This window comes from Phalangium opilio, unplaced genomic scaffold, assembly GCF_054372755.1.
Source record: "Phalangium opilio isolate 3A_F unplaced genomic scaffold, DU_Popi_V2 ptg000031l_1, whole genome shotgun sequence".
In the NCBI taxonomy this organism is placed as follows: Eukaryota; Metazoa; Arthropoda; class Arachnida; order Opiliones; family Phalangiidae; genus Phalangium; species Phalangium opilio.
Window position 1 is genome coordinate 7,181,833 of NW_028324158.1, and position 10,434 is coordinate 7,192,266.

The 10,434-nt window shown below is 34.6% G+C and overlaps 1 protein-coding gene and 1 long non-coding RNA gene across 2 annotated transcripts in view; one reads left to right on the forward strand and one right to left on the reverse strand.

Annotated features, from left to right (window-relative positions):
• The window catches only part of LOC149690343 (uncharacterized), a 94,939-nt gene that overhangs the window by 76,647 nt on the left and 7,858 nt on the right, over positions 1–10,434 (forward strand). The gene's annotated exons all lie outside the window — the stretch shown is intronic.
• Positions 1,493–4,429, reverse strand: LOC149690350 (uncharacterized). Its single transcript, XM_089870355.1, has 3 exons — positions 4,255–4,429; positions 3,986–4,179; positions 1,493–3,244 (listed from the first exon to the last, which is right to left on the reverse strand). Exons 1-3 carry the CDS (start codon positions 4,427–4,429, stop codon positions 2,753–2,755), a joined length of 861 nt encoding a protein of 286 aa, XP_089726481.1. The 3' UTR covers positions 1,493–2,752.

Below are 10,434 nucleotides of genomic sequence, written 5' to 3' on the forward strand. Positions count from 1 at the left end.
ATTTTCCCAAAGGACGTTTATAGTACCCGTAATCGTCTGTCAGTAAACAGTCTAATCGTACCGTCGCACCAATCCAATTTGGCGAATCAGGATCAATAGATTGTACTCCGAAAAAGGTTCCCTTTGCGCCGTTTTCGTTGACTTTCAGTTGGAATTGTAGTTGTTGGTCAGCCGGAAATGGTTCACCCAAATAGACCTTGCTGGGGTCATCTAGGTAACCTTGCAAATTCAGGGCAACGTTTTCGGTTAAGCGGTAGGCGGCAAAGCTTGGAGTAAAAACTAGTAAAGAAGTTGTTAGGAACAACAGGGAGTACATTGTGGCGCTGCTTGAATGTGATTTTACAAAATTGGATGCCTTATATAGTGAGGGACAAACAATTGAAGTTCATTAAGCTAGATAGCGCAATTATATATTTTTATATAGATAAGGCGTTTTACAAGTGAAGTTGAAATGAATTTATAAAGTTACTTGTTACCAGAAGGGTATAATAGAAGAAGGATGACACTCTGTATCGTCGTAACATGATTCTTCCCAGGCGAAAGACCCCTTTTTGTTTGCTTTCGCACTAATCAAACATCAGACGGCCATCTCACCGTATGGTGAATTCTATAACTGTTTGGTACTAAACCCTCAGCAATCAACCCACAAACCTTGATTGTCTTGACGTGGGACAAAAATCCACAAGCGCATGCATGCGCCTTGTCAAATAGTTACGCTATATGAGGGAACTATTTATCGGGTATGTGATTCGTTTAGTAACCTTGCTCCATATGTTCCGATGTTGGGTAAAATGACGTTACACTTACCCTGCTTTGTGTTTATACACTTCTCTCGAAGTGAATTATTATATACTTCTGTTGTTACTAAACGATTATATAACTAAAAGTTATACAGGAGTTTTTGAAAGGTCTGAAATTTCCTTTTTCAAATCAGGAGTTTAGTTTCTCACGTAAATTTTCCAGATGTTTTTGTCAATAAAGATAATAGTTAGCTATTGTGATGACTAGTTAGAGCAAAGAAGAGATGAAAATTTACAAAATTTTGTGTCGATATGATAGAAGGTGCATATTTTTAATGACTTTTGATTGAAGTTGGGTCAGGGATAGATTTAATTTTAGAAGTAGGAATTTAGAACGGTTAGTATTTACATCAGTCCGACTCATAGCCCAGTATAGAGCCCTGCCCTCCAACACGTAACGAAAAGTTTGAATTACTTTATTGGCTCACTTAAACTACGTTCCGATGACGTTGCTGACGGGAACGGCGAATAATTCCTTTTTACCCGCCTCTTCTTTCATACCCCCCCCCGTCCCGTGGAAGGGGGTCCGGGACTTTGACGCTCGCCCACATTACTCTGTTCTCCATTCCTACTTCTAAAATTAAATCTATCCCTGGTTGGGTATATAGCAACAATATTAATGGTAGAATTTATTAAATGCAATTTAAATGTTATTTCAAAGTCAGTCAATCAATCAAAACACAGAAAACGAATTCGAGATTAGGAAATTAATGAATCCAGAATATTTATTTTAATTTTCAAAAATCGTTTTACAAAATTTTCAAACTGTAATTGTTATTCACCTAACCCTAAGTTTAATGTCACACTTAAACCATATTCTATCGTCTTCGGGTAGGGCTTCTTTAAGAGCCCTTAATTCGGCCCATGTTAAAAAGACAAATGTAATATTTTTAAAGACTTTATGGCTTTCGTCTATAGATTTTCCCACGGGATGTTTATAATACTCGTAATCGTCCGTCAATAAACAGTTTACTCGTACCAACGTACCAACCCATTTTGGCGAATCGTAATCAATAGGTTGTATTCCGAATAAGGTTCCCCTTGCGCCGTATTCGTTGACTTTCAGTTGGAATTGTTGTTGTTGGTCAGCCGGAAATGGTTCACCCAAATATATCTTGGTGGGGTCATCGATGTAACCTTGCAAATTCAGGGAAACGTTTTGGTTAAACCGATAATCGGCAAAGCTTGGAGTAAAAACAAGTAAAGCCGTTGTAAGAAACAACAGGGAGTACATTATGGCGCTGATTGAATGTGGTTTTACAAAATTGGATGCCTTATATAGTGAGTGACAAACAATTGAAGTTCATTAAGCTAGATAGTGCAATTATATATTTTTATATAGATAAGGTGTTTTAAAGTGAAGTTGAAATGAATATATAAAGACAAGAAGTGATATCTAGTTTATTAGGGAGAAGGTATAAGTATTCGCGCGCCATAGTCCCAGTCCCCCTTTCAAAATACAAGGGGGGACGTAAAAGGAGGCCGGGCTATTTCGCCTCTCCTCAGTCGGAAAATACGTAATTTTCGTCATTCGCGTCACGCTGACGTGAGTTTTCAAGAACCAATGAGATGTTGGTTGTAATTTAGAGGCGGGGATTAACTCCGGACCTTCGTTTGGACTGGAGATAAATCTAGAAATGTGACCTTCTCCCTAATAAACTAGATATCACTTTTTGATAAAGTTACTTGTTACTAAACAATTATATCACTAAAAGTTATACAAAATGATTTTTTACAGACCTTGTAGAAATTTCTTAATGAAAATCAGGAGTTAAGTTTCCCACATAAATTAGACAGATGTTTTTGTCAATAAAGATAATAGTTAGCTAGTTGGGATATCTAGTTAGAGCAAAGAGGATGCGAAAAATTACAAAATTGTTGCGTCGATTTCTTAGAAGGGTGTACAATTTAATGACGTTTAGGTTTACGTCAAAATTTGTAAACAAATCAAATTAACGTCCACATCTAGGAAACGAATGTCTCGTTAAAATGTCTTCGCAGGTAATTTTCAAGCAATTGAAACCAAATTGGCGAGCTACTTTGAACAAGGCTGGACAATGTTCTATTAAGTTTGGTGTATTTCCTTTCAAAGTAAAAGTTAAGAAAGACTCCAACTCATCAGGCGTTAAATGTTCCGTCATATTCAAAGTACTACCCTCCCCCAACATGTTGTCGATAAGTGGAGCTCTGCTGACCAAAAGGTGACGTTGAAATAAGAATTTCTTTCCTGATGAAGACACCGTAATTGCATTAGAATCCCAGTCCGAATCATCCGGTATGCTCAGCGGTTTTAACATCGTTTCTAAGTCATTGAATAGTTCTTTTTCACAAGAAAGTACAGTGAGTTCTTCGGTAGGGATGATGTCATCCAGTTGGCTCACGTTGGTTTTCAAATATCCCCGAATGACGCATCCTATGCTTAGAACCCCGCCTGGTATCAGCGCCTGTTTGTCAGAGTATAGCTTATTTTAGTGGACGTTGTTTTTACAACGAAGACCAGCCACACCCTAATTAAAGTTAGTGAATCTAGGGGCATAATAACCGCATAAGTTTATAAGATATATTCCATAAGTATGACGCTTCCTATGCCTCGTAATGCTATACACCCTTTCGACGGGAAAAGGGGGTAGGCAACCCTTAGCATCGGGAGAGACAAGGGGGTTGCTCCAGTGCCGTGTTTGCGCACTCTCAGATCCAAAACGCCTACAGCGCAGGTGCTAAAAAGCGAGATGGAAGGCAGAGTTTTACCCCCGCGCCTTTCCCTCTTAGACTTGTCGAAAAGGTGTATAGACTTACTGAGAGCTAGTTTGAGAACGATAAGTGAGAATTGACTACACTCGGTTTCGCAGGCCAACTTAATTCCTATTTAGTCTGTACTAATCCTTTGACTTGCGCCTCAAAAAGCGTCGCTTTACCTCGAATCTATGACCTACGTCACTTCATGACGAGCTCTCAGTAACCATAATTGAACCGTAATTGAATTGACTGCATTCGGTTTTGCAGTCCATCTTCTTATCTAGTCTATGCTAAGCCCTTGACAGCGCATCACCACGAGAATCTATGACTACGTCACTTCTGACAAGCTCTCAGTAACCATCTTATGAACTTATGGATCATCTTATGTACTTATTAAACATATCTTATGAACCTCTGGATCATCTTATGAACTTATGTTCGTACGTTACCTGATTCGTTTCCAACTGTTCTCTGTTGAAGAATGACAAAAACTCAAAAGGTACCTCTTCGTAAACTTCACTCTTAACTATTCTTTCATTGTGGGTCTTGCTCTCTATATCCCATATCTTACATTCGCATGTACCAGAGAAAATATTTATAGTTTCAGTTCCATAGAAATGAACGAACAGGTCGAAGGACTTGCCTTCGCCTCATATACTAAGGCTCCATTTGACCCCGTCTGACTTTGCCGGGAATGGTGGACTATGGAAAAAGGGACCATTTTCGCCTACGCTCAGTTCCACGTATGGCATATCTTTAAAATCCTCTATGGACCAAAGGATATTGGTCTCGTGGTGCCCTCTGTTTCTCGTTATCAATCTAATGGGATTCGCATCCGACAGTACCGCACCTACCATAGCGAGACAGACGCATTGTTTCAGGATCGTCAACATTTTTAATTCGAATTCGTTAGGTTTGAAATCTTTGAATAGTTACTAAAATTATGACTTTTTGCTGAAGGTTGTCCGGGGTTTTTATTAGGAGTTTGGTATCAAACAGTGTCATAAATCATGTTCGTTATTTATAATTTCATGCGATGCTTGATTAGATTACTTTATTTCGTAAACATTTGGGTAATGGGTTTGTTTGATTAGAAGTAGCATAAGCTCATAAGATATGTTTTCCATATCATGAAGTGATTGAAGTAGGTCATATATTCCAGGTAAAGCGACGCCTGGTGAGGCGCTGCTATCAAAGGCTTCCTACAGACTAAGTAGGAATATGGAAGTCCTGCAAAATTAACCGAGTGTAGATAATCAATTCTCGCTTGTCTTTCTCGAACTAGCTCGAGGTGTAAGTCTCTAGCATTACGAAGTATAGGAAGTGTCATACTTATGGAACATATCTTATAAACTTATGGAAGTAGGTGTAGGTGTATAAAACGCTTCTGAGACTTAAGAATCACAAAAGTGGTTTAACGAAAGTTTGAAATTAAAAACACGTTAATGCTCCCTTAAGTTTTTAAATGAGGCTTAACGGATTTTTGAGAATTCTCCTAGCGAGATTCATATCAAAGGTCGGGGGTAATTTTGAAGCACTATAGTCCTATTCGACGAAGTTAGTAGTCAACCCTCAGTATCGGTACATACAAATGCGTTGATACAAAAACACTACAGCGCAGGCGCCAAAAAACCAGATAGAAATAGCCCGGCCTCCTTTTACGTCCCCCTTGTATTTTGAAAGGGGGACTGGGACTATGGCGCGCGGATACTTAGGCATCTTATACCTTCTCCCTAATAAACTAGATATCACTTCTTGGTGTACAGCATACTTGGTGGCAAGCTTTTTGGGCCAAATTGAGAATCCATAATATGTTAGGATTTATACAAATCCATGCCAACCACGCAGCTACTCTACTCAGCAATTTTCCTTCAACTTTTCCGTTTTATATTATTTTGACGTCTATGATAAAAAACCTAGATACACCACCACTTTGATGAGCTAGACATTTCGCGGGTTATATCTTGACAGTATATAATTTAAGAAAGCGGAGACGATATATATATAGTCAGTATATAATATACATATATATTGGCAATGACATTTTACAGAATTCTATAACATCATTTTTTTTCTCATAGCTAAATCTTCTGCCAGCGAGCCTTACAAAAATTACACAGACTTAAAAAATTCACGACCATTTAATTACAAATATATACAGAAGTTTTATTTATTTATTTATTTATTTATTTATTTGTTTATATATATCAAATCACTCCTTTTTATTTATTTATTTATTTTCTTCAAAAATTTAATCGTGGCTACCGTATAGAATTGTTCTTATATTTTTGAATAATCTTTTATAAACTACCGGTTGAATTATTTAATTTAATTATAAATCACGCTTAATTTAATTTAATTTAATTTAAAAAAATAATATTAGAAATGATTTCTATATAAAAAAGAATTAACATACGCCTTTACTTTTTTTAATTAATAATATAGACTTAAAATTAACGAGGTTGCGGAGTGGTGACGTCACGTCACGTGACCAGACTCCTAATAGTAAGCTACTCGTAAAAATAAACTATAGGGACTTTTCTTTTTTTTTTTTTAATAAGGCTATTTAAGAGATTTGGAAATATTTTAATTACGTTGCTTAGCAATTTTATTTTTAAATTTAAAATCTAAGATTATATTTAAAAATTTAAAGTTTATTTTTTTTCTTTTTTGGTTATTTAATTTGACGTGGGTGAAATAATTAACGAAAATATGAGTTACTTTGGTTTAGTTTAATTTAAATTATATTGCTAAGTAAATTTAATTTCGAAATTAATATACTGGAATTAATTGGGAGCTAATTTAATTGAAAAATAGATGTATGTAAGTTTAATATTTTACGTTAATTTTGTTATTGAAAGAAAATACGTGGGTTTAATCTCTAAAAAATATAAAGTAATACCATGAGTGAATCATATACTAGCTCCCTATAAGTTACTCAGTCACACTGGCCTAATGTATCCAGCATTTTCTTCCGAATAGTAGTCGAGAGGAGGGGAGGCGGGTGAAAGTGATAGTAGACGGCGCCCTCTCTTAGGGCTTTGAAATTAATTTATCGAGAATTTGAAAGTGACGATAGTTTCAAATGGAATTAACGGGTTTGGAGGTTTGACTTCTTTGCGTCACATTCATTCTTTTGCTTATTTAAAAATAATTTGGGTTTCACAACAGGCTTCGTTAAAAATGTGTTGGGCCTTTCTTTAAATTATATAAAAAAGACTTGGTTTACCCAAGCCTTGAAAACAAAACGATAAGAGTTTTTCCAGTTGTCTGAAGCGCAGATATTATTTTTTTCTATTGAATTTTAAAGACAATCCGTATTTTACTACTCTTTAGAATTTAATTCAATCACCTGTAAACCGATTTTACTGCTAATGGATTAGTTTCCTATAAATTAATTGAAATAAAAAATTACTTATCTCAGATTTTTCAACAACAATTCCATTTTCCTGAAACCTTTTATCATGAAATGTTTTCTTTTCAATGGAGAACGTACTTTAATTTTCAAATAATTCTCTCATTAATATTTTATGCGGTATTTTAGAATACAAAGGGGGCTGTTATCACCTTTCTAATATTTGATAAACGGGTTCGTTTTTTCTTTAAGTACAGTCACAATTATTGAAGTGTGTATATCAGTACTTATGAGAAAGATTTTAGAAGTGTTGGTTGAGTTGCTATTTAGTTGACAACATTATGAAAACTTGATGTGTTTAAAACCTTTTGAAAGGAAAATTCTCGGAAATTAAAAAAGAAAGTGCCAATTTGATTAAATTTACACGATATCCTTCAAAATAATAAATACATTATATAAAATATTTCAGGAAAATGGAATTTTTGTTGAAAAATCTGAGATAAGTAATTTTTTATTTCAATTAATTTATAGGAAACTAATCCATTAGCAGTAAAATCGGTTTACAGGTGATTGAATTAAATTCTAAAGAGTAGTAAAATACGGATTGTCTTTAAAATTCAATAGAAAAAAATAATATCTGCGCTTCAGACAACTGGAAAAACTCTTATCGTTTTGTTTTCAAGGCTTGGGTAAACCAAGTCTTTTTTATATAATATCTGTTAATTCAGCCTTAATTTGTATTAATATATTATAAAAATAATTATATGCTTGTCAAACGTCATTAATTCGATGTTCCAGTAAGATGTTCATGAGCATATTGGCTAAGGTTTCCCACAGTTCAGTTCAGACAGTTCAGTTTTCGGTTCAGTTCAGTTATTTTCGGTTTCAGTTTAGGGACTAAACTGATTTGATTGCTTCAGTTCAGTTTCAGTTTTCACTTCTCCAAACTGATCAGTTTTCAGTTCGGTTCGGTTTATTTCTTAAACTGAACTGGTAAAAACTGAACTGAAGAGATAGTTAAGTACTCTTTCGATCTATCGCGAGAAACGATATCAATACGTTCCCGCCAACATTGGTAGAACAATAGAAAACTGGCATCGTTTAGTATAGCATGCTTTATGATATTTTGGGGGATGTGTCGCGTAAAGTTAGCTTATTAGTGTCGCGTATAATTAATCATTAATGTCGCGTATATTTAATGATGCATAGAAATAAGCTATTAATTTAAGTCCCGTGATTAGCTGGAACCCTCTGCAGAGAGACACAGGCTAAAAGAATACCAATAATTTGTAACTAAAAAGAGTAACATAATTAGTTAATTAGTCAAAGTTAAATTGTGCAATGTTAATAATTAGTAGTTAGTGAAATAAACATGACTCTTAAGGTATGGCACTTCACGATTCCAAAACAGAGTAGTAGAAAATGTTAGCGGTTTATAGTTACATTCTGGGTATTTTGGGCCTCTGACACCGTATTTTTCTTCTTGATAATCTCTGAAGTGGTTTTCGGTTCAGTTCAGTTATAACTGAAAACTGAACTGATCAGTTCGGTTTCTTGGCTGAACCGAACTGATAATTTCAGTTCAGTTTCAGTTCTTGAAAATCTTAACTGAAAAGTTTCAGTTCAGTTTCAGTTTTAGTCCTAAACCGATTTGAACCGAACTGTGGGAAACCTTAATATTGGCTCACTCCAAGTGCCTCTCATTATTTTATTGGAAAGATTAAAATTTTAAATCATTTGGCAGGGGAGTGGTAAATTAATTCACAATTGGTTGGCGGGTTGTAAATTAATTCACCATATATAGGCGGGTGGTAACTTGTTTCATATAAAAAGGTGGTTGGTGACTCAATTAAGTTTAGTTGACCTTTTTGTATAGATTGAAAAAAAAAGTTATGTCTAAACCACGCGCCAGCACGCGCACATTTCATTGAAAGTTTGTTATTTAAGAATTTTCCCTTATATATACTAAGATTCTTCATCAAAAATATACAACGAGCTTTCCAAGACTCGAACCTGCAATGTTTTGCCTCGAATGCAAACGCGTTATCCATTACGCCACAAGCCCGTACTTCGTAACAAAAAATTATCTAAACATTGTATTTATAGGATTATTTCATTTATGTTGAATAAAAGATCTGTAAAAATAAACAACGAGCTTGCCAGGACTTGAACCTGCAATCTTCTGCTCCATAGGCAGACGCGTTATCCTAGGCGCCACAAACCCGATGGAGGCTGAATAAAATGCTATGCAAACAGTGTAATATATTTAACGGTTTTTCCATGATTTATAAATTAATTAAAATAAAATACTTTGACTTAATTGTTCTTAATCAAACTTCAGAAGTTCAACATTCAATAGTTGCTTGAAAATTCAAAAGTGTTCCGAACTTTAACTTCGCAGTAGTTTCTGAGTTATTCGATGGAGTGGACCACCAATAATCCCATGCTTTTTCTATGGGACGCTAAGCCTAAAATCTGTGAATTATTTCTTTAACATTACGGGAGGGTGTGGGTTCTTATCTAGAAGGGCCTACCGGCCCTCTAGAATTTTTTCTATTAGTTCTTTAGACCCATTATTAAAAAGTTTATTAAGGTTTTCGAGATAACTATTAAGTTGTTATTTATCTTATTTATTTGATAAAGTTTGGTTCTCTCACCATGAATAGTTCCTGCCGCTGAACGTTGCCTACGGAATTAAAATTCTTATACCGTAGGCAACGCTCTGAATTTTAATGAGTTTCTTTCAATTAGGCTTTGTCAACAAATATAAAAAAATTCTGCAATTCTAATGCGAAAAAATAAAACTTCCTATGCGCCAACTTTAACCCATTAAAAACGACTGTGAACCGTCCGCAAGCAATCACAACATTTCTAAAACGTCGTCTGCTTATATTAAACCTTCCAGTTCAAAGTTTCATTGGTTGATCCCCTTTTCCGGTTTTTTACCGGAAATACGTAAGCGCGGAGAGTAGTGTTATTTTCTCTCACTGGGGGTCGCATATAGGTAACACATTTTTGGCGGGAAGAAAATGCTGGATACATTAGGCCAGTGTGGCTGAGTAACTTATAGGGAGCTAGTATATGATTCACTCATGGTAATACCAATATCTCATATTTTCGTTTGAAAAATTAAATTAACACTAGTTAACATTTAAATATGCTCGGCCACATTTGCTACTAATTATTTTTATTATTATTTAATTTTTAATATTAAAGATTATAATTAATTTGTTTTTTCTAAATAAGTTTGTATTATCAGAGCTTTAAATTAGAAGTACTTGAAAAATTTGACGATCTTAAGGCAATAGAGAGAGTTGTTGTTATTTATTTATTTAATATAAAAAATTAGTTTAAAAAAAAAGGCAGATGATGCAAATTTTAGTTTTCTTTTCTTTTCTTTATTTTCTAAGTATTTTTTATAATATAAAAGTTTTTAAATTCCCCAAAAAATTTGAAATACGAGTTTTATTGGTATTTTTTTTTTTTCATTTAAAATTGATATTAGTGATGACACCAAGAAATTTGAAAAAATGATATCTCGCA

Bases quoted from the DNA above. Each gene is read 5' to 3' on its own strand.
- LOC149690350 (XM_089870355.1), bottom strand. From the start codon at position 4,429: ATGTTGACGATCCTGAAACAATGCGTCTGTCTCGCTATGGTAGGTGCG. The intron at 4,180-4,254 runs GTCCCTTTTTCC...TATGAGGCGAAG, and splicing joins ACTGAGCGTAGGCGAAAATG to GCAAGTCCTTCGACCTGTTC. The intron at 3,245-3,985 runs GTAACGTACGAA...TCTGACAAACAG, and splicing joins AACAGTTGGAAACGAATCAG to GCGCTGATACCAGGCGGGGT.